The 24,020-nt window shown below is 39.9% G+C and overlaps 1 protein-coding gene across 9 annotated transcripts in view; it reads left to right on the top strand.

Moving 5' to 3' along the window:
- The window catches only part of LOC124174822 (Down syndrome cell adhesion molecule-like protein Dscam2), a 114,569-nt gene that overhangs the window by 81,803 nt on the left and 8,746 nt on the right, over nt 1-24,020 (top strand). For 6 of the 9 annotated variants that reach the window (XR_006869009.1, XR_006869010.1, XR_006869011.1 and 3 more), the window contains exons 9-22: nt 1,374-1,525; nt 1,616-1,888; nt 4,748-5,047; nt 9,496-9,615; nt 11,278-11,451; nt 13,249-13,399; nt 13,973-14,121; nt 14,691-14,822; nt 19,188-19,488; nt 21,289-21,467; nt 22,022-22,191; nt 22,287-22,425; nt 22,597-22,714; nt 23,151-23,599. Coding sequence is in view for 6 of the 9 variants with exons in the window: in XM_046554345.1 (XP_046410301.1) it covers nt 1,374-1,525; nt 1,616-1,888; nt 4,748-5,047; nt 9,496-9,615; nt 11,278-11,451; nt 13,249-13,399; nt 13,973-14,121; nt 14,691-14,822; nt 19,188-19,488; nt 21,289-21,467; nt 22,022-22,191; nt 22,287-22,425; nt 22,597-22,714; nt 23,151-23,599 (2,807 nt within the window). In the remaining 3 variants the exon portion in view is untranslated. Of the gene's footprint in view, nt 1-1,373; nt 1,526-1,615; nt 1,889-3,158; nt 3,444-4,747; nt 5,048-9,495; nt 9,616-11,277; nt 11,452-13,248; nt 13,400-13,972; nt 14,122-14,690; nt 14,823-19,187; nt 19,489-21,288; nt 21,468-22,021; nt 22,192-22,286; nt 22,426-22,596; nt 22,715-23,150; nt 23,600-24,020 lie in introns of those variants that run through there. The other 3 variants (XM_046554348.1, XM_046554343.1, XM_046554347.1) reach the window with 3 other exon arrangements.

A 24,020-nucleotide genomic window follows, 5' to 3' on the forward strand; every position in this document is an offset into this window, starting at 1 on the left:
TATGCGTGCCAAAACATAATTTATAATTAAAATGCAATTCCAGTCAGGCCGGTGGCAGTGACGTCCATAAATCCAGTAGTAGTAGCAGCAGCAGCAGCAGTAGTAACAGGACCGATGGAATTGCAGTTTCAATTTCCAGCGTCCGGACATGTAGATTAAAAAAAAAATATAATCATAATAATAACAATAATAAAAGCAATAAAGCAAGAACAGCGAGCGAAAAACTCAAGTTAAAAAAAAAACAAAGTACAAACGACAGAGATATTTATGAAATGAGTAATGGGTGAAGACTGCAGGCGTATATACATGTTATGCATACATATATTCCTATGCATAGCGGTAGAAATAAAGTATTTTTCAACGTGTGCACATTCCGAAGGATCCTGCATTCGCTAAACCACGATCCGCACTTGGAGTGTGCGAAAAATGAAAAAAAAAAGAAAGAAAAAGAAACAGACAAAGAGAAAATACACAATTATATAATATGCAGGGCCCCCTTGCGAGCAGACACGTCAGGCGTAACTGACATCCAGTCAGCATTATGCAAGGCACACTGTGTCCATATGGGCATACCTACTAGCAGATTTGTACCCGGTTACCTGCCATTGTTGCAAAAGACATATTATGCATTCATTTTTTTTCCCTTTTATTCTCGTCTCTGCTTCCGCATGTTTTGCGGTCTTTATTCAGGACGTGTGACGCAAATAGTTTAGGAAAAGTATTAAAGTTCGAAATTCAAGTGAGGGAAACTTAACGCGATAAAGAAGATAATTTCAAAACTGCGAACGGAGAGGATTGCAGCAGATATTTTGACATTTTTTTCACGGCATAACTGTAGGTATGAACTTTATGGTGTATCTTATGGGTTGTACCCATATCACGATGTAACATCTACAAATCCCGATAAACGAATTGACGACAATGTCAATACATTTTCTGACGAGGTGTTTCGAGCTTTTGAATCACGACCTACAATCGTTCCTTATATTTTATACAAACTGTTGGCGATCAACTGACGAGCTGAGGAAAGAATATATTTTTAGGGAATTTGCAAATGATTCATTCGTTGATGAAATGCGCCATAATTTATGAAAATTATAAAAACGAAAGGACAGAACCTGTTTTTTGGGTTCTCTTTTGTTCGATACCGTTCATCCGATGCAGTATTATCCTTAACAAACTGTGGAATTACGTTAAATTGTAGGACCCTGACGGGTCTGCGATCTTTCACGCAGCCATCACCTGACGAAATTGACGCAGAGCAAATTGCATTAGCATAGCCAGTGTGGCCGCGAAGCCTGGAATTGAATTTTTCCCCCCGTCATTCGCTCTTGCAATCGTTGCAAAATAACGTCTCATTTCTGTATTTTCAGGTCCGTAATTGGGCAGTACGTCACGGTCCACGGAGACGTGATATCCCATGTAAACATAAGTCACGTGATGGTTGAAGACGGTGGTGAATATTCGTGCACAGCCGAGAACCGGGCGGGTAAAACGACGCACGCAGCTCGACTCAATGTTTACGGTATAACTGAAACCTTCAGGAGCTTCAGAGTTCGCTTTGAAATCTCCACCACGCGTGGTCTCACCTCTTACATGCTTTCCTCATCCTCAGGCCTCCCCTACATTCGCATGATCCCGAAGGTAACCGCGGTCGCTGGTGAAAGTTTTCGGCTCAAGTGTCCCGTCGCTGGATATCCGATCGAGGAAATCAAGTGGGAACGTGGAGGAAGAGAGCTTCCCGATGATCTAAGACAGAAGGTACTTCTCGATGGGACCCTTATCGTTTCCACCGTCCAGAAGCAGGGCGACTCTGGTGTCTACACTTGCTCGGCCAGGAACAAACAGGGACACAGTGCACGGAGGTCCGGAGAAGTCGCAGTCATCGGTAAGGCCTCGATCCTATTAACAAGACAAACAATTTACTGGAATCATTTCGACAGCTTGTGATTCCGAATTTTTTCATGATCAAAATTCAGGTTCACTATGAATTCGAAATTTGTAAATTCGAATGTTGCTAGTCTTTTGAAGTCTCTCAGAAGATGACGGTAGCTAATAGAAAGTCGGTTCTGGATACAGATTCCCTTACCGACGTTATACCGACAATCCCAATGTCCATACAGGAATCTGTATCCTGAACCGACTTTCTATTACTACTAATTACCGTCTCACTGTCGATTCCTGTAAATCATGCGAACCTTTCGAATTTTTGATCACTCTAATTCACGAAATTTTATCCGATGGTCAGCTTGAATGTTGGCTGTTCGGAATTTTGACCAGCATCCATATTCAACTTTGTAATCTATGACTTTATGACCGTTATATTGAAACTTTCGAGACGAAGGAGTCTCAAGACTTCCGATCTCTGCTATCAGCGCTGGTGAAAATTTTTTGATACTCCGTCAACTTTTCCCGAATGATAACTTGAAGTGAAGAATAGCTACTTCTTTCTTGCATTTTATTATTGTTTGAGTTGGAGAAAGTCTCTACAAACTTGTTGAAATTTTGTTTTTACCATCGCATGCTTCTGGCAGTGTTGGTACTGCAAGTTGAGTTGGTCCAGTATCGAAGATTACTCTCGGAAAAGCTTCTCGATGAAGTTTTAAAAACGAGTGGATGGTCGATGAATGGTCGCGATAAATCCTGGAACCCCTTCAATACGAATTTGTTTGTGATCCCCTTATTTGAAATTTTATTATTCGGCTACAGTGTCATCTGCAATTTGAATTCGAAACGCAATCTCGATCCCTATTTTCGACAATCGCGCCCTTTGAACTGCGTCAGCTGTTAGTGTCCCTTATTGTTTATCCACGCGCAGGAATCGATATCTATACCGCATAATCAGCGCTGCCAGCAGATATCAGAACATTAATTCAGAACATTTTTCATCAACGATTAACGATAAATACGAGCGGTGGACTCGTGGTCAAAATAAAAAATAAAAAATAAAACGGAACGAATTCCAACCATTCGCAAGAAAGAACGGATCTAGGGATTTGCGAAGCAGGTCACAGGCTGCTACAACCAGGGAAAATTCCCGAGGAAAAGAAGTCTGCAAACACTGGAAAAGGGGAGGAGAGGAAGAGAGAGCCAAACGTGGACTAGGACCAGGCTCATCGCCGTTCAATTAAAGAAAGAAGTGTTTGTTGTAATTCCAGTTCCCCCAAAAATTAGCCCATTCACCGCCGACCGTGACCTCCATCTGGGTGAACGGATGACCCTGACTTGCTCTGTGACAAGGGGCGATCTGCCGCTATCAATCTCCTGGCTCAAAGACGGGCGCTCGATGGGTCCCTCTGAACGAGTCACCGTGACCAATGTGAACCAGTTCAATAGCGTACTGACGATTGAAAGTTTATCTCCAGATCATAATGGCAACTACTCCTGCGTGGTCAGGAATTTGGCCGCCGAAGTGTCGCGCACTCAGCGACTTGTGGTTCATGGTAATCACTCACTAGGCCTCATTACTGCCCGACGCCCTGCCCGCCCAGTATGAATGGATGTACATACTACATACATAAGTCTGTATATTGTCTGTGCGGCCAACACTGTGCTCTTGTCATGCGTGGGATAAGCCAAGTACTATCATCTAGGATGAATTGTACCGATCAGTGATCAAGTTCAGAGGAGATTTGCGTCTAGTGTGCTTATAGGCATAAACACATCCACACCTCGCATGACCCGCTGTGAACACTCTCTCTCTCTCTCTCTCTCTTTCTCTCCTATCGTTTCAATTTCCCATCATCGTCCACCTGAGCCATCGTCACTGCTTGCCTCCATGTTTGATTTACTCCATCAGGTTGCAACCGTTTCGTTCTAACCTTTTCCGTAAACCATTGTTACTGGTTCTTCGATTCATCCTTGGTAGAACGCTTTACTCTGCATCTAATTGATAGAAAGAAAAAAGATAAACCACGCTTCTCCCGACGCTGGACAAGAGTAACGTGGTGGTTCCGTTAAATTGGGTCTTGCTGCGAATGCCTGATACAAACGCCTTGGTCTGCGATGTACGGGGGGCAGGGGGGCACGGGGCCACCCCTCTGTTGTATCACTATATAACTACGTTACTATTACATGCTATACGTACTATATACTGTATATATATATACATCAACTATACATACTGTTATCACTATTATACTATCGCATATGAATGACACGTAATATCTTTATATACATACCTACCGTGATTGTGTTGAACGCGTGTCAGGCCGCACCGGAAACACCAAACGAGATCGTCTTTCGTCAGTAAAGAAAGTCGTGAAGATTGTTGTGTGATTTCCAAATGACATCGGTGTTGATTTGAATGAGATCGTTCTAATTGAAAATCTGCGTGCAGACAAATCAATTCCAAATACTTCGATAACTCGAAATATTGATACCAATTACAATATCTCGATATCAACGTTGAGTAAATGTAGATTTGTGCCTTTTTGGCAGTTCTTGAACTGACGCACAAGACAGTGAGTGCGCTTGCTAGCATAGCTATTAAAAACTTGAAGTATCGAAAAAACGAATCATTTCTACGGCATCGAGAGGTTGTGCGGCCCCCAAAGAAGGGGGTCGGATGATTCCGTTGAAGCCTGGAAACGCGCGGTCCGCAGGACTACATGTAAATATATACCGAAACGACAAATAGTCGAACGATGTGTATATATAAACATATTATGGGTACAAAGTTTCGTTTTCATACCATCTTTTTCTCGCTCTGACGTATGGTTCTCTGCTCTTTCTTGACCTTTTCCAGTACCCCCTATAATTGAGCCATTTACCTTCCAAGAGGGACTCTCTGAGGGGATGCGCACGCGGACGGTGTGCGGGGTCGCGGCGGGAGATCCTCCCCTGACCATATCCTGGCTGAAGGACGGGCAAAATCCCTTCCAGCTGCCCCCAAAGCTCGCATCCGCCGCCAATGTTTCCCAGCTCGATCCCTATTCCAGTCTCTTAAGTATCTCGAGTCTTTCGGCCGAGCATTCCGGCGACTATACCTGCGTCGCCGCGAACCCCGCCGCCGAGGTCAGGTACACGGCCAAGCTACAGGTAAAAGGTAACTAATCGCTACCACCACCACCACCGCCACCGTCGACCTCAAAACCCCAAACTCTCTCCTGGTCCCAAACCGAACACATGGATAGAGTCCAAAGTGTCGAGTCGTGGACAATTTTTAGTAAACACAGCGAAATATTTTCATCCGTTGAGAAACATTTTACCTGCTTTTATGCAACTCAGGATGGATTTTACCAAAATTCGCCTGTACTTATGCAATTTGGGGTACATTTAAACAAAATCCCGCCTGCATTCATGCAATTCGGGGTACATCTTGCTGCTATTCTCTTACACTTATGCAATTCTGGGTACATCTTGGCAAATCCCGCCTGCATTTATGCAAATGCAGGTTACATTCCGGTGAGAATATATCCTGAATTGCATAAATACAGACGGATTTAGTAATATAAAAAGTTCCTTCACTGGACAGATAGTTTTTTATTATTTTAACAAGGCTCCCCCGTCTAACTGAATATTATAGATATTCGGTCGACCGTATCGATTTTTAGTAACTTAAAACTGAAATTCATCTCAGAGGAAGAGAAAAAGAAACGGACTGAATCTTGTCGAATATAAACCACCCGAATCGTTGAATCTAAAAAAAACCTGGCAACTTTCCCAATTTTCTGTGATTAAACGAGACCGTCTTCGAAGAAACTCCGTCTGTAATTTCCATCTCTGCAGTGATTTCTATCTACCAGCTGTACAAATATAAAGTTAATTGAAGTGTACCGCGGTTTGTTCGAACTCAGTTCAACTTTTTCGCGTTTTCGCTTCAAGTTTGATTCGACGAGCGATCAAACGCAAGTGGTAAATTTTCTTTCAAATTTATTTGCTATGGTTGTTTTTCTTTTTTTTTTTTTTCGTCACAGTTACTTCGCCATGAAACGAATATATAAATTCTCATACCAACATGGTTGAATGTTGAAACACCGACGAAACGGGGAATTGGGACCAGGACAAAGTTTAACCCTAGAAACGGATGAGCTTGAAACAAAATTCCCGTATTCCTGTGACAAGTTGGTTAATTAAGCGGAGCTAATTAAATTATAATTAAAACACGCTAATTATAAATTCGCGTATATTGTGACAAGCTCACCTTTCACCATCCGCGACTGACATCAAGCAGAAATTTCTTACGTAATTAACTGCAAAGTTTTCGGCATAATCATTGTGTGTGATTAAAAGACAAAAAATATAATCCGCCACACAGTGCGTTTAAGCTCTGGAAATTTCAAGTTTGTCATTGGCAGTCGCGTTTCCCCGTCCACCTTCGACACACCTTCAAAATTGAAAGGAACATCACGCCATCATCGTCATAATCATAATCGCCATTATCATTATATACGCTTTCGGTTTGAATCCTGCGCCTAATTCATCCGCAATCACCAAATATTCCCGCTAGGAATTTAGCTGACCCAAATGAAGAGAAAATTGTTGAAAATGAATATTACATACCCTTCAGTTTTCTTGTATTATCACGGTACTCGCAATATGCGAAAATTACACCAGTGCACTTTAAGGATATATCTATACGTACAGCTGTAGATTGAAGATAATAAGCGTATAGTTTTTACAGAGGTAAACAATTCGCATATAGTTTATCATCCCGAGCACAGTATAGTATCCTATTACATTATTAATCACGAGCCTTCAATTTAATTGAGCTTATTATATGTATACAGTAGCTGCTGATTTCGCTAATCTAGCATCGCGTTCGTCGAGTTAAAAGTACGTAGCAAAACCATCTTTCAGTCGAACGTAACATTTTTAATTTCGACTCCAAGGGCAATTGTTTTTTTTTTTTTCTTTTTTTTTTATCTTCTTATTTTTACTATCAAAGATTAATTAGAAGAATTTTTACTGCAACAATAAAACACTTCATCAACGCCAAATAAGGAAACCAAAAAAATTGAGGCTTTGAATAACTGGAGAACTTTTCTTCCATTTCTACATCAGCTGCGGGAACCGATATCAAATAAAAATGTATATTTTCATAATATCAAAGTCAACTCGCACGCTGGGCGAACGTAGTGACTAAAATTGCAAAAATTTTCCTCAAAGTTTCGTTGAACCTTGTCCTTAATTAACTTGTTGATGAGTTTTCGTATCGTATTACGAACCCATAGAACACGTTGCAAACTGATTCTTGGTTCAAAAGAGGCTCCTGGATCTGAGAAAGTAATTAAACCTCGATTAATTTTAATCTCAATCTGAAACTAATTTATCGCGCGATCCTATCCATTGCAGAAATCTTCCTCAAAACTGATCTCGGATATCTTTATCACTGATTCGTGAAGCGGCTTAGCCCTGCAGGTTTGACAAACCCAGTTAAACTTCCATTCGGTAAAATTCACACTGATTTTCGCTTCAAAGACAACCGCATTTTCGAAAGATTTGAAATATTGGAAAAGGGTAGGTCTTAAAATTCCTAGCGTGGACGCGTTCGATCCCAGTAACCTAGAACTCCTTGAACACAATGTGCGTGTATTCAGTTTACGTTGCTTTGGCTCTCTGGGAATGCGTCGGTATCTCGTGGACCCCTCTGAGGTTTGTTTGACTTGACAGAATCATAAAGGTAACAGTTGCACCTTCCTCATTTACCGTTATTATAACCTGTATGAAACATACAGCAACCAAGAAAAAAAAAAAAAAAAAAAAAAAACTCCAATTTTTTGCACGCCTATTTCTCTCAACCTTCACTTTTTAATCTTCTATTATATAATATATATTTACTATACTCTTTCACTATTTTACATCAATCGTTGGACACTTTCTATCTCTGTATTTTACATAATCTTTTGCATGCTTTTTATATTCACCCCGTAAATTGGTAACGCGGTCAAAGCAATGAGGGTTGTTTTGTTTGATAAAAAAAAAAAGAAAATTATGCACAACTGGTTGTTTAGGATTTTTTATTACACAAGCTTGTGGAATATCAAATAAGACTGTGTTATGAAATTGAAAAATTGAAACACAACACCTGCAAATGCCTTGTCCGCGATATTTGTTATGGTAGTTGTACGTATATATTAGTAATTGAATTTGGAATAGAAATTCTCGTTTGCTGTTCGCGTTCACGAGAAGAGAAAAAAAAAATCACCAACCAAACTTGTAAAAAGTTGCGTATCATAAAGTAATAGTACGAAATTATCGTTCTCGTGATATTCATTATTGCTGTTATTATTATCGTTACTCACAAGTAAAATATTATTATCATCATCATTATTGTTATTATTATTATTGGGATTACTATCATTATTATATTATATATATATATATAAATATGATTATTATATATTATTGCCGTTGTAAGAGGTTGAACCACCCCCCACAGTATCTACACAGTATCTCGCTTATGCAGCGTTATTATATCACCACAGTAACGTAGATCCCGGACCTTCATCATTAACGATGTACAGGGTGTTCTTAAAACGATTTCTATTTTCTTCTTTATCGTGCGATACAATGCATCGAGATTATGAAATTCTTTTATTTGAAATACCTCCAGCTAGTAATTTCGAACCGTACAAATTCCTTTGCTTGATCGATTCTTCTCATTTAACAATAATGAAATTTCGTGTCGAATCGTTCGGTAGCCTTGGTTCAATTTTTCATCATTATCTGACGTCTGTGAGTCAATTTAGAATCAGCAACGCAAGAGAAGAAAAAAAAAAAAAGTCGAGCGAAAAAATTGTAATATCACTTTTTTTTGTATCATATTGCATACTATCACTTACGAGTATAAAGCAAATTTTACAACGTTTTGAGGTATGTGATACTGTTCCAAGAATATATTTTATTAAATCCGGTATGATTTCTTGTCCTGGTTGAAGAAAAAAAAAATTTCAAAAAATTTCAATCATATCAACAGCAGAGGAATCTAACGACATCGAAAACAGCCGATCGTTGGATTCCATTATACGTGATATCTAACGATTAAACGTAACTCAGCCCGAGCTCAGGATCGCAACGAATAAGGAGTAAAGTAAAAGTTACTTCAAGTCGCCCTGTATGTCGCCATATAAACATCTCTCGATATATCAATATATACATATATGTATATATGTGTGTATATATATACACATATATATATATACATGCTATTAATTTTATATACATAAATATCGTAAAATTATACAACGAAGCGATGTTAGTAAATCACTATAGAAGACACACGCTTTTTGAGTATATACATATAAAATTGTTATCATCATTATTATTACTATTATAATACAGCACCGTCCGTGCATCGGCGCCATTTTGTCGCCCTCCTGAGTTCATGCGCTTTTATATTTATAATTATATTATTATTATCACATTATTATACACACTGATGTTATATCAGACCTATATATACTGTTATACCTCAGCCCCGTAAGTTAAAGAAAAAATCAGGCCCTCTCGGCCCCCCGAATTAAATTCTAACGCTATTCTCTCTCGTTCCAGTTCCTCCTCGATGGATAGTCGAGCCGACCGACATCAGCGTCGAGCGAAACAAGCACGTCGCCCTTCACTGTCAGGCCCAAGGCGTCCCGACGCCCACCATCGTCTGGAAGAAGGCCACGGGTGCGTAAATATCGGTCGTATGGAGTACATTTTTGTTTTTCATTTTTGTTTTTCATTTTTTTTTTTTTATTTCAATTTACTTACTTACATCGCGGTAACAGGGGATGGTAAAATGCCGCAACCTTGCAAATTCCATTTTTCGGGTACATCGTAACGTTAAGTGTCCTATAGAGTCTGATTTTCTTCGTTTTTTAATACAGAATCACGTGCGGCAGAAAACTTTTTCCGAAAGTTTCAAAAAAGTGTCTAAAATCGTGAAAACGTAAGCTGTTCTCTTGCGCCGCACCGAAAGAAGATTTTGGTTCCGTTTACCGCTCAGTCGTTAACTATTTTTATTTTTTACCACAATCGAAAAATCTAGTTCTAGGTAGAAAATGAAAATCAGTAAGTATAATTATAGCTGTGACCAGAAAATCTGTAGTAATATGTGTGTCCATTCTTTTTAAATATGATCATTCGTACTGTATTTTTTATCACTGTATTGCTGTAATTCAACTTTAATGCAAGAACAAATTAATGTCAAAGTGTTATTTGATTGGAAAAATTTAGTAAATATAACAAACAGATTTTCATCACGCTGCTATGAACAGCTGAAAATTTAATATTGTCAATTATAATTATTTGCGAAGAGATATTGGCAGGCTTAATATCACGTATTATATGTTTTTGCAATATTTGAGCTTGCAACGGCGGCGGCGAAGTTGCCTATAACCAAACCCAGCTCTCTCCCTATCTCTCTCCTTCTCCGCCTTTACATCCTAATTGAGATGGAAAATAGCGCTTAACATCAAACGATATGATCTCGTTAAATTTTCCGGGGAAAGTGTGGTAAAAAAATTGCAATTCCTCGCTCCCCTTTCAGTGCAAATAAGCGAAAGAGAAAAAAAAGGGGGAGATCGTGGAGGAAAAAAAGAGAAGAAGTAAACGGAAAGGACTAGAAAAATTGAACCGAACGGTTATTCCCAACTGAGTGGATACTTACGCAGAGTCGAAAATCATTAGCGAACCCCACGATTAAAAGCTCGAATGAAAGACGGATCTTTTACATGATATTTATAAATGTGAATACTTTGGTTGACATGGCAAAATTCTAACAAACGTAACCATAACATCAGAAGAACCATGTGTCATAAGAGTTTTGAAACGCTCAAAGTGAATTATTCATTGGCAAAGAATTAATTTTATTAAATGTAGCACAATTTGTTTGGAAATTAATTACTAGGGAAATGTTTGTTATTTGTTTCCTCGCTTAGTAAGCAGGTAACAAAATTAACAGAATGATTACAAATTACGACGTAAAATTGGAGTTGGGGCTTCTTACAAAATATTTTTGATGTACGTGATGATTCATCAAAAATTAATTATGAACAAATAATGATCTGTTCCTTAAAATTTGTAAACCAATAGGCGTCACACACTGCAGAAATCATGATACAATTTAATAATAAGGAAATTGCTTATTTGCTGCAATAATCGTTAGTTTCTTCATTAAAAATTATAATCCTTTTGGACAAATTTTTTTAGTCATGCCTCTGACCTGAAGCCTTTTTCTTTCATAATTCGGTGTATTTCAAGACGCTTATATTGAAAAGATATTTAATAAATCGTTAATTAAGGGCCTTCCAATATCATTTCAAACATTTTTTCGAATGCAATTTCCAGGAAGTAAATCCGGGGAGTACGAAGAGCTGCGTGAGAGAATGTACACAAAACTTTTAACGAACGGTACGTTATTGCTCCAGCATGTAAAGGAAGACCGAGAGGGTTTTTATCTCTGTCAAGCAAGCAACGGTATTGGTAGCGGAATCGGGAAGGTGGTTCAGCTCAAGGTCAACTGTAAGTATCACACCGTTGCAAAATTTAGGGAATACTTATTCAACGAACAGAACTTACATAAATTCTTGTTTTTCCCCGCCATTTCGTTACTTAGAAAACTTATTCCAGGTTTTCTTCCGACTTTCATTTCAACCTTTCATATTCTCTTCTTTGTCAATTTCAACTGCCGACTCCGTTTCATTTTTCTTATATTTCTTCGCCTCTTGTTATTCCTACCCATAGGATTAAATTCACGTGACGCGTGGAAAAGCGCGTAAAAAAATGTTAGCATTATAAAAAAATATTTTAAACGCAATTTCGAGTCGAAGCGCATCTGGTGAACCATGATAACGCGTCAGAGATCCTTTCAAAACGGTTGAACGATTGCAATTATAGTAGTAAGAATTGTTGAAAACCCTCGGAGCTTTTTGCTTTGACTTAAAACGTCTTGCCGAGTATGAATTCAAGAATACTCGCTATTATACCTGATCACATTACATGGATTGTCTGAGCCAGTTTCAATCGAAATTCCGGTTGGTTTTTCACCGCCTGTAAAAGTAAGCCGATGATTCGTCTGAGCTTTTTTGTTCTCGTTGTTCATTAAGCTTTCGCTCCTTTGTGATCGAAGTGAAGCTTCTCCTTTTCTCATTTTTCTCTTCTCTTGGACTCGGTATAATGTTTGTGTGTATTTATACCTCAAAAAGCTTCTTGAAATTTGTGCTGATATTAAAGCAACTTGAGGTTTAATTTAGCGGGATTTTAATGACCGAGAATCGGCGATGAGTATCCTCAAACTATATTTAATGCGGCTTTCGTCAATTCGCGTCGGATGATGGCAGCTGGAAACCAGTTTTCATCCCGCCTAACTCGAGATACTTAGAGCGTCCTATAATTAGTTTCCAGACCGAATTTCACCCTCCCAAAACAATTAAAACGGACCTTTGGAATGTCCTGCGTCGAGTTGAATTAAATTTCGTGCAATTTTCGTGAAATCTGAGAAGTCCGCCCAACCGTGATATTGTCACATTATTTATACCGCCAATAAGTGCAAAATCGTCTGGCCCTTCAACGCCACGAAGTTCTCTCTAAACATTATACGAAGTTCCTGTCCTGTCCGAGAAGTTGAAATCCTGTTGGCGTCGTCACCGGTGGATTATTGCGAACTAGAATCAGGAATTGAAGAACCAGGCTATGCAGCGAATTGAATTTAGATGCAGAACACGACGCAAACCCGAACTACTCGATGCTGGTTCAAAGTCACGTCCAAGAAGTTCGGGAGGTTAATCGAATATTTAATGAATGCAAACGGGATTTTAATCACCCGACTATTCTACCTGGGAGTAAGATTCCTTCGTACAGTAGGTCAACATGGCGTTGCCGTTAAAATTTTTGTCCTTGAATGGGGTTTTAACCCCGTTAAAATTCATTTGAAAACCCTCGACGGTATAATCAACTCGGTTAAATTACCGCCAAGTTTGAAACCCGTTTCAATTCAATTCCATTCCTCCGATTGCTTACACAAGCACGAAGATCGCGTTCGTTGTGTCGTCTGATTCCCATTCGCGATCTTCCAACAGCTGGAGCTTCAACTACAGCAACTAGTACTGTAGCTAATTTCACAGAGTCTCAGAAACTTCCGTTCAAACTTTGATCCAGCTTCGTGGCACAATAACACACGGTGAAAACACAGCGACAACTCGACTGGATCCAATGGTCTCTGCATGTTAATTATGTGTCACATCCTGCAGACTTCAGACTAATGCACTTTACCTTGCTCATGAGATCCAACGAAGTTGACCCTGTCTCCTCTATCGACAGCCTCTCCATATTTTGCGGCTCCTTCTCGTCTGGTAACGATAAAGAAGGGCGATACCGCGACGCTACACTGCGAAGTCCATGGCGATAAACCGGTCACTGTCACTTGGTTGAAGGGTGGAAAGGTCGAGCTCAATCCTTCGACGAATTATCGGTAAGAAAAGACTTTTAGACCTGACAAAGTGTCAATTAGTCGATGCTTAGTGGAAATATCGAGTCATTTTTTATTACACACCGAAGTCTCCGTTTGCGTTGATTGAGGTTTGAGTTGATTTAATCAACTTTGACTAGTGAGAAAAATTGTTATTGAGTTTTCGAATGTATTAATATCCAATCTCACGCTTTTTTAAAGTTATCATTGTCGAGCCATCATAACCATCAACATATCTGATAGTGAAATTCCAAGTTGATGGTCGGTGTAACCTTAAGTCACACACGGCGTTAACTGGATTCCGGCGTTAACTTAAATATGGTGACCTTACGTCTAATGAGAATGTAGCTACTCTCATGAAAAATATTTCATACAACTTGTCTGAACTTCCACTTTTCCGGCTTGTCAAAGTTGAATCATATGCTGGTAGTCTTGGTTTCCAACCATATACAATCTACCTTAAGTAACGGTCAATGTTACATATCTTATGAAGGGAACCGTAATAACGTGCTTAGTCTAATTTAACGCCTGCATGATATCATTCTTCACAACATAAATTCGTATTTTCTCTTCAAGCGTCACTGTAAAGCAAGAGATAACGCCGGACGGCGTCGTGGCTCAGCTTCAGATCGCTTCAGCCGAAGCTTCGGACAATGGAGCTTACTTTTGTCAAGCCAGCAATCTTTTCGGACGCGATCAGCAGCTGGTGCAGCTTCTGATTCAAGGTACACCGTTTTTTCTCACATTATACGTAATACCAGTCTTTTTACAAGAGGATCGAGTGCGTGTTCTGGAAACGAAGCTTGATCACGCTCGGAGGTGTTGGACAGTTAAAGTCCAGGGAGGATGATGGGGATTGGAAAGAAACGAGACACAATTAGGTGGATCAAAATCGGACCTTCACGAGTACTTTGCCCTGGGCTTCTAAGCGCATGTCATTTCTCTTCCCCGTTATCGTTTCAGTAACGCTTAGTTAGTGTGAATTGCCAGCGAAGTCCAGACACGCTAGGCAGAGAACGTTGGCTGCAATTCAAGCTGAATCTGACGCTCGATTAATCACCCGAGAGATTTAATTCCAAAGTGTAATTAATTACACCGTTCTGGTTGACTTTTTTGCCTCGTCCTGAAGCGAGCTGGGCGACCCTTTGCGCGAAAGTACTGCGGCGGACGGGGAATGAAAAAATAAAAACTAGGGGAAAAATAAAATCTCAAAAACATATTCAATCTCCTCGAAATAAGCTCTTTGGATCCCGGCTTCTAGCGACTTGAAAAAATCAGCCGACTCGTGTTACAGAACCTCCTCAAGCACCCAACGCCCTCGAAACTGCAATGGTCGCCAGCAGGAGCATTAATGTCAAATGGCAGCACAAGGCTCAGGACACTGGTGAAGTCACGAAGTACATACTTCAGTACAAAGAAGGAGAAGGTGAGCGAATTGAATTTACAGACGAAACATCGGGTTACACCATAAATGCCATTGAACTGCGCGAATACCATTGACCCATAAATTAGCGAAAATTGGCACAAATGCTGCCAAATTTTAGGACTTTTTACCCTTTTCAATGTACATGTATAAATTTAGCTGCTATCTTCTGTCCTCCTCTTTGAAAACATCACCAACTTCCTTGCTTCCTGATTAATAAGGTGTATAATACAGATGGAGTAAAATTGTAGACTGCGCCTGATGGACAGTTGGTGCGGAAAAGAACCCCAGCTTTTGAATTTTGAAAACCTTTGTGAGATTTTAGAGATTCGGTGGTCATCACAGCGCGTTTCACACCATGGAATGACGGCGCGGAAGAGTAAGCACGGCTAATAGATTGTCCTACTTTAGGAAGGGAAAGTAGGGATTTCCAAAATCTCGCATAAGCCTGTTTTATGGAGCGAAGAAGCGTTCGTGGCTCTTCTAGATTCCTATTGCTCAAATAAGCCGCGTCCCGACGCCCCGAGAATCCGGTCGCACCCAAACCAACCCCTGAACCCAGAACCTGCAAAAACAAAGTTTATCCTGAGCTCAACTTGAGCAGGATACCTGCCATGGCTCCGTCTTCTTCTTTATAAAGTTGTTATTAAATTTTACACAAATTTATAGTTGCGTATAGCCGCGGTTCCGCTGAAATTATTAGCTGTGCAGACAGCGGTTCGAAGCTCGCTTCTCCAAGGTTATTGTACATACTGAACAAAACAGAAACAAAAAAATAAAAAACAAAAAAAAAAAAAAATTATGACACAACGGTTCAAAACCTCCGCGATCGAGGTGGATTAAGTTAAATTTGATTAAAACAATATTTTCTTGTTACGTTTTATGTTTTGAATGAAGGCGGCTGGTTGGCCAAAAGTTGACGCTTTTTGTAACTAATTTTAATACAAGATATTCGTATACTCAGGTTTATTAAATTATCAATAAATTCCTAATGGACGAGAATCTTTTTAAAAATATAAATATTGATCACACTGGAATTATAAACAAAAGCTTTTATAATCATGCCTTTTCGGCTCAATTTAATGTGATTAAGAATCTAGTTGGTTCGGTCTTTCTATAAAGTCATGGAATCGCTTTTTTCTATCATGTTGGTATCATTGAATATTTAACTTCACAACTGTGACGACTTCAGGGTTGTTTATACCCGTGCGGTAAGGAATAGATTGCAACTGAGTTCAACTTCGGGTTTTTGCGCTTAAGATCATCCAGGAAATCAAGCAGTAGGGTTAAATAAATGCTTGGTATTATTAGACTACGAGATTGACGTTTATTGATTGGCTTGAAAGGTGGAGACGAAGTGAACAGTGTAAAAGATAGATGAAAAGTGCGTAGGTCGAAGGGTAAAGATGAAGTTACTAGGGATGAGTAGGACGAAGTCTAAATGAGTGCAAAAATAGAGTGCATGATCAGGGTTCTGGGAATGAAAGGAGATACTCAGGTGTGCACAAGATGTGCGAGAAATTGTTGAGTCCAATTACATGAAGAGGTTAGATAAAAAAGACGAAGAATGCGAAGAGGGACTGAGCACTTAACGCAACGTTGCATCGATACCGATTTCGATCAACAAATGGCAGTGATGAATTGAATACTGAGAAAAAAAGAAATTCCGTTTCAGTAACTTTGCAGAGAATAGTTTTCTGAATAAAACGAATGTTCAATAAGTGAGAACGCTCGACTTTATCAGATTCTTAACAATTTTTAAACGGTTTGAAACGATCCATTGGTATTCAAACTTCGCTTTGTAATTCCAGTATTTGTAACTTTTGTATGTGGAGGAATTAGGAAAAATAGCTTAGGAATACAATAATTTGGTAAATGCTTAATCGACGACTATAAATCGTGATATAACTAATACAATTTATCGATTTTTGACCAACCAATCTTTTTAAACAAAAAATGTTTAAGTAAAATCACCGTAATAACGAGTCCTTAAACTACGGAAAACGACTTTTCAATTACATTTCAAGATGACGAATCGAATGTTGTTTTTCCAAATCTCGATTTCAACACTTCCTGTTAAAAAACTGTCTCTCGTGAATATTTTGATACACGATTTTCCGAGTGAAAAATCCGAGTACCTTGTAAAGAGCATTGTAAGCTAGTCGGATATCCCGACGTTTCACGCGTATTACACGAAACGAAATATGATTATATCCACTAATTTGCAACGTTATATCCGGAGCCGGTGATCACGGCAGCGCGAGAGGAGGATGAAAATTGGCCTGCAGAATCGAGAAGCGACTAACGCCTGGCGGCCCTAGATTATACTTTAACGTTCAATTAAGACGCTATAAATTATATTTAAAAGGTGAGCGAGCCGAGTTACGGTCGTAATAATAAACTTTCGCGGGTCTCCGAGGCCCGGATCTACATTGTAGCAACTTTACACCCTGCGCGGAAACAGTAAACCATTCGGCTATCCAATTTCGGGTTTATCCCGAAATCTGTAGATACCGAAAGCTCCGCTCGGACTGACCCGATAGTTTGAATAATTCATTAATCACCAGAAGACCCTTCGAGGTTGACCTAGTGTCCGAAAGGTACGGGGTTTTCACAGTTTCGCAAAAAAAGAAGGGAAGAAATTGCGAATTACATTGTTAGTCTCTCGAAACATGGGTCACGAAGCACTGCGTGTGTTTTAAATGAAAATCATCGAAAAACGACGGCGTTTAAAATGCAAGATTAAATTCTACGGTTAGATTTCTGTGAATTAGATGGACAAGAATTTTTAACAATCGTTTGAAACAAACTTTGAATGTAATCTGAAGATTTGAAAATTAAAAATTTCGAAATTATTTCAAATGTCAGACAAAGAACGATGTGTTGGAAAACTTTTACGCATCAAAAGCAATACGAATATCTCTTCTTGAAATATTCTATACGATTGCAAATGATATGTTTGAACGTCAAGAGCAAATTCTTTGCCAGAATAGTTACTCGATTAGAAGAATGTGTAATTTCTCGTAATTTATATAGGTTTGATTAATGATGCCATGGTCGACAGTATTTTCTCTGCCAAAACTGGATTAATCGTTGCATAAATTCACTCGATGATTAAATATATGTAAATATGTGAATAAGAAGAATGACCGTCCTCAAATAATTACGCTGCAGCTCCTGTAGTTGCCTATACAATAATAATTGATTATTTCCTAAGACTTATAAATACGCTAAGTCATTACTCATTTACTTCTCAACCTCTCCGAGTTTGTGCAATAAAAAAAAAAAAAAAAAAAAACAGACAAGAGCACACCGTGATCTAAAAAGTAAGGGAGACGATAAAAAACAATCAGGTATTCATCTTGTCTCATATCGAAAATATCTTCGTTAATTTTTTTCTCGAAATTATGAAAGGTGTGGCATGATGCGCGCGATATTATACAGTGTACAACTTCATGGATCCCCCAGCTTAATGAACGGCCCTAAGTATCCGATATTGCGTTCATCTGCTTCAAGAAACTCGATCAATCAATCCTTTCACCGACGATCGAAGCACTCGACCGTGGCTAACGTCGCCATTGCGATTTATATATACGGGACTTAAAACACACTTGCTTGCTCTCCATGGTCTGCAACTTTCTACCGGGCACGGTTCGGGTTTTCGTCAGGAGTAGATTATCCAATCTCATTGTCAGATTTCTGATGTCTTCGCGATTTAAGATTTCGCCGACTTCAGTAGATTTTGATTCATTTCGAGAATTTAAAATTGGTGTTAGAAAAAAAACTGTTGCCTAGCTCTGCAAATTTTTTAAGGATAGATTATTCAATGGCTTCCAAGGATATCAAAGATATTTTAATTAATACTGCCAATAATTTGCTGAAAAATTTAAGTGACTAGCTGAAAAAATGTCACACGCTCTCGATAATGCCGCATATTATTTAACGGTAACCGTGAATATTTCACCTAATTTTGTATGAATATTATCGTAGCAATCGAAAATTATCGTAAAATATTTCGAACAATCAAGCGTTTGACAGATGTCAAGAATGGCCAAGATCCTAGTGTCGAAGATCATCAATAGGATATTGGAAGAATTGTATTTCCTGTATTTGATTTCGTAACAACTGCAAGCCTCAGTGGGTAAATCAGGCTGATTCTGGATACAGATTCCCATACCGATACTTACCGATACTTAGTCAAGACAAAAACCTTCATCAAGAATTCAAATCAATCCGAGTGGGGATATCCCCCACCGTCGAAGATTCTTGAGAAAGGTTTGTGTCTTGTCTAAGTGTCGGTAAATGTCGGTATGGAAAACTGCATCCAGAACCGCCCTGGTATTCCTGCTAACCTCGGATTCATTACAGGAGGAGTTTGGCAGCAGCAGGAACTGTCCGGACCTCCGTTGCCCTATGCAGCCCTTATTGACGATCTGAAGCCAGCGACTCGCTACTACATTCGCGTTATCGCCGAAGGACCCGCAGGGCGATCTGCTCCGTCCCCAGATCTGGTTGTGAGAACGGAACCCCAGAGGCCAGCAGGTCCTCCGATCAATCTGGCCGCCAGGTCCGTATCTGCTACCGAAATCCTCGTCACCTGGGGACCACCGATACCGGAACTCAGGCACGGAGATATACAGAGCTTCAATATTGGCTACAGAGAAACCAGGTGAGTTGAAACTAAAACGCTCCGACGGTAAAAATAAAAACTTCCGAAATCCAGGTTATGAAACTATCGCTTTAACGTAGCTTCCTTGAAAAAGCATTAAGCTGGAGGTGAGGATGTCAAACCAGAACCATGCACAATTTGCGAAGCTGTTTTATCGGTGAAGATGGTTTTTTTTTTTCTTTCAAGAAATATATTTGGTTCTTTTTTGCCCGTAGCATTAAAAATACATACCATATATGCAAATTTGAATGTCCACCATGCATCCGGCTAATAAATCGATAATAGACATTTCATGGATACTAAATGCTAATATTGCGTACTGCCGAAGGGATCATGATTTCATTACTGTAGATATATGCAGTGATCGGAAATCCGAGAATTTAATGTTGATATTGATTACTAGTAATAAAATTTCGGAACTTACAACCAGAGCCGTAGTGTATTTCACGCGTCTATTCACTGCGTTCTATTGTTTTGTAAAATAAGTTTACAAGAATCTCGATGCACCGCAGTTGCAGGGAAATATTGCAAAGATATTGCGGGAAATTCTGTAATGATTGTGAAAATTACCGGCTCTGCGTCTAGCCTCATCAAGAGCTCCTCACTCCGTCAAACCAATTGAAACAAGACTGATAATTATAACCAATTTGTATATTTTGACTTGGTTATGGCTATAAGGTGGAACACTAAGCATGTAAATCTGACGGATGAGATTCCATCTTGAACGTCACCCAGACTCAACTTCCTGGAACATTGATTAGCTTATGAAACCCCCTCGCTTCGAATCGAAAACAGGAGAGTAAGGGGGACAGATATAAACGGAGAAACTATTCTCTCCAACCAGCCATGTAAATCCTGTCAGGCTTGATTAATATTAAACAACGTATGTGGTGAATATAGAGGGTTGTCAACAGCTAAGTTTACGTCTGTAGAATTGACAGTTTCCTTGATAAGAATCTTTCATTCAACGTCAGATGTCACGTTTACATTTGATCCAATAATTTTGTTAGAAACAATTTTGGGAATGCAAATTTTTCGCTCCGATATCTAGTATCTGGATATATTTGATTTTAATAGACCTATTTCACCGTATTTTTTACGATTTACTTATTTCATGTGCAAAAGCTGAGACCTTACAGTTGGAACGGAGTTTTTCATCCCTTTGTATTCGCATAAATAACCCAATATAATCCACTAATAAAGCAGTTGGGAGTTTTGAGAATTCGTGTCTCAACAACCAATTACTTTATTTAATTCTGGTTCGTTTTATTCAAAAATATGTAGATCAAACTTCATTTCAATATTTTTTATCAAAGTTAATCAATAAGTATTAATCAAATAGTATTGTTATTAACAAATACGTCAACCATTTTGCTCGGTGTCATTTTTCGTACTGGCTATGATATCTCGAAAACTGTTGAACCATTTTACTTCAAATTTGGCAACCGTATTCATGGATAGTACATTCTCCTTGTTTAATCCCACTTATTTCTGTCATATTCTTCTGTCAATTGAATAGAAACGTCGTAAAAGTCGAACAGGAGTATCGAATTTTTACTTCACGCGATCGCCATTTTGTTCAGAAAATAGATCCGACTGAAAAGAATCTCGATCGACATACTTTTGAATGAAACAAATCCTGATCAAATTGAATAATTAGATGTCGAGATGTAAATTTCAAAAATTCACCCACTACTTCAGCCATATACCTACTCGATAAACCCTCTGAACCAAGCTTTGAGCCACATTCGAGTTTTCCGATCCTGAAACACTTACAACCCGTAATCTATGGGTTCCCAGCTCGGGTAACCCGGCCTACAATTTCACCCCGGTTTCCGGCGATGGTGAGGAAGGAGGGGGTGAACTTCATCTCACTGGATTGAGGGCATACACACGTTACACATTGGTAGCCCAGGCCGTCAACCAGGTTGGCTCAGGTCCGCTGTCAGAGCCACTAACCACCCAGACGTTGGAAGACGGTGAGTGACGTGATTCTTGAGAGAAGACGACTTTTCGTCGATTGATTCACAGCCGATACGAGACGGAATCCTTCAGCCACACCGCGGGTAATGACAAGCTGATCATCCCCGTCAAAAGGGGCCCTTCAACGCCGATTAGCGAGGGTGGTGGTTACTTTGAGGGAATTTTCGGTACTGTCGGAATGCGAAGCCATTCAGTGAAGTGTTCTCTGAATGACGGTGCGTCGGAACCGGAAACAGTTTACCGAACTCGCGACCGTTTGAACCCTGTTGAAGTTGAGATCACGGGAGGAGGAGCCGCTCTTCCGATAGTTACTGAACCTTGGAAAGTTAAATCGCGGCACGGGAAGGCCTAAAGTTGCGCTCTGTATTCGGATGGAAATAATTATATCCTCACTGAATTGAACTTCGATTTATGATTGAGTTCAAGTCGAGCAAATACTGAATTTTTAATTTTTTACCGTGCAATCGAGCGACGGAAAAGCTTTTAAAACTACAGGGGAGGCGAAGGATGTGGTGCGGAATCAATGCCAATTAAAACTTTGTCTGTGCAGTGCCCAGCATGCCGCCGGAAGACGTTCGCTGCGCTGCCCTCTCATCTCAGTCGTTACAAGTCTCATGGCAGCCACCCCCCAGTTCTCATTCCAATGGAATCGTTCAGGGGTATAAATTGTACTACGAGCCAGTCATGGAGGAGACTTGGCGAGGAGTTGACGAGATGGAGGTAACGGTTAAAACTTGTCAGTTTTAGAAAATCCTATTGGCTCACATTTTTCGTTTGGTTGAGTTTGAGCGCGTCACTCTCGTCCCTTTTTTCAGGTTCGAAAAACAAGCGCTTTAACAACGGTTCTGACCAATTTAAGACGCTACGCAAATTACAGCATGCACGTACTCGCCTACACGAGGATAGGCGACGGTGTTGCGTCCCCGATGACTTATTGTCACACCGAAGAAGATGGTGAGATTATATTTTATGCTATACAGGCCTGATGAAAGTATCATCCTGCGTGTGATTATCCGATGTTTACAATGTTGTTACGGTTTTAATAATACAGTCTTTTAATTGAGGTTTCAAGTATTACACCGTCGGAGAAAAAGCCCCGATCAATGTTTCCGCTTTTATTCACAGCCCCTGGGAGTCCCGCGGACATAAAAGTGGTTGTAAGCTCGCCGCAAGCTCTTTTCATATCGTGGTTACCGCCCTTGGAGCCAAACGGAGTGATCACTAAGTACAATTTATACACCAGGTAAACGAGACCAGTCGAGTATTATGTTACACGTTTTGCAAATTGCGAATCTGATCTGGAGCTGCTAAAAGCTTCGTATATACACATATGCTTCGACTCCCTGAACCGTTGAAAATAATAATTGACGAAATCCATTTGGAAAAGTGTTGTTCCGTCCATGAAATGGTGGAGAAATCCTTCACGGAGAAAAGGGTACTTATACTGGAAATTTGCGTATGGTACAGAACCAAATGAATTTGCTGTCGCAGTATGATATTATATATAGTGTAATACGACTTACCGTCGTACCGCAACGACATAACCATCAGTGACTATACCGCGTTATGTGAAATTTTAGTATGGTAACCTCTTTCCTTGTGTAGTGTTGAAAACTAGTGTTGAAAAAAACATAATGCCCACTGAATTCAAACCGGAATTAAGTAACTTTGAACTGCAGGGTGGTGAACGGTCGTGAGGAACTCAACCATGGTAAGAAACCGCTCTCTGCCGCGGACACTTTTTTCGAGGCAACGGACCTCGAGCAGCACGTCGAATACCAGTTTTGGGTGACGGCGAGCACCAGAGTGGGCGAGGGTCAGAGTTCACGAGTAGCTGCTCAAGTGCCTTCGAACCGAGTGCCTGCCCGCATCACGTCATTTGGCGGCCACGTCGTGAAGCCCTGGAGAGGATCGGCCACTCTGGACTGCAACGCGGTTGGTGACCCTAGACGAGAGTGGCTCAAGGGTGTCGAGCAGATTTACCCCGGTGCTAATCACAACATTCAGATACTTCAGACCGGCGAATTGGTCCTGTCAAGCTTACAGACTCAAGAAAGTGGCAACTACACTTGTCAAGTCGAAAACGCCCAGGGTAGCGATCGTCTACAGTACATACTCACCGTCCAAGGTACAAGAGTATACGTACTATACCTACCGCAAAACTGATCAACTTTTTTGTTCGTTGACTGTGTAACGTCTGCACGCATTATGTGGCTAGTTTAAAAGAAGTCGGTTGTTCGAAATTACTTATTTGTACTGCTGTTAGGACATTAATTGTAACTTTTACCGGGTCAAAGTGGTTTGATTGAACGATGATAATAATGTTTTGGATTCGCAGCAGTGTTTGAGTCAAGTTTGGTATCAGGATGAAACAGTCTTAGAAAAGTTATAACGCCTCGATTTGTTTTGTTATAAGTGAATGGTTAATATTAAAGAAAAGGTATGTAAATCAAAATAATACAGGAAATCTCTCTTGGCCGGCAAATAGAGGCAGTCCTGAAGCGCAGAGAAATTGCCACGAAGTCTAAAATGACTTCGTGACTTTCATT

This window comes from Neodiprion fabricii, chromosome 2 (assembly GCF_021155785.1).
Source record: "Neodiprion fabricii isolate iyNeoFabr1 chromosome 2, iyNeoFabr1.1, whole genome shotgun sequence".
Lineage (NCBI taxonomy): Eukaryota > Metazoa > Arthropoda > Insecta > Hymenoptera > Diprionidae > Neodiprion > Neodiprion fabricii.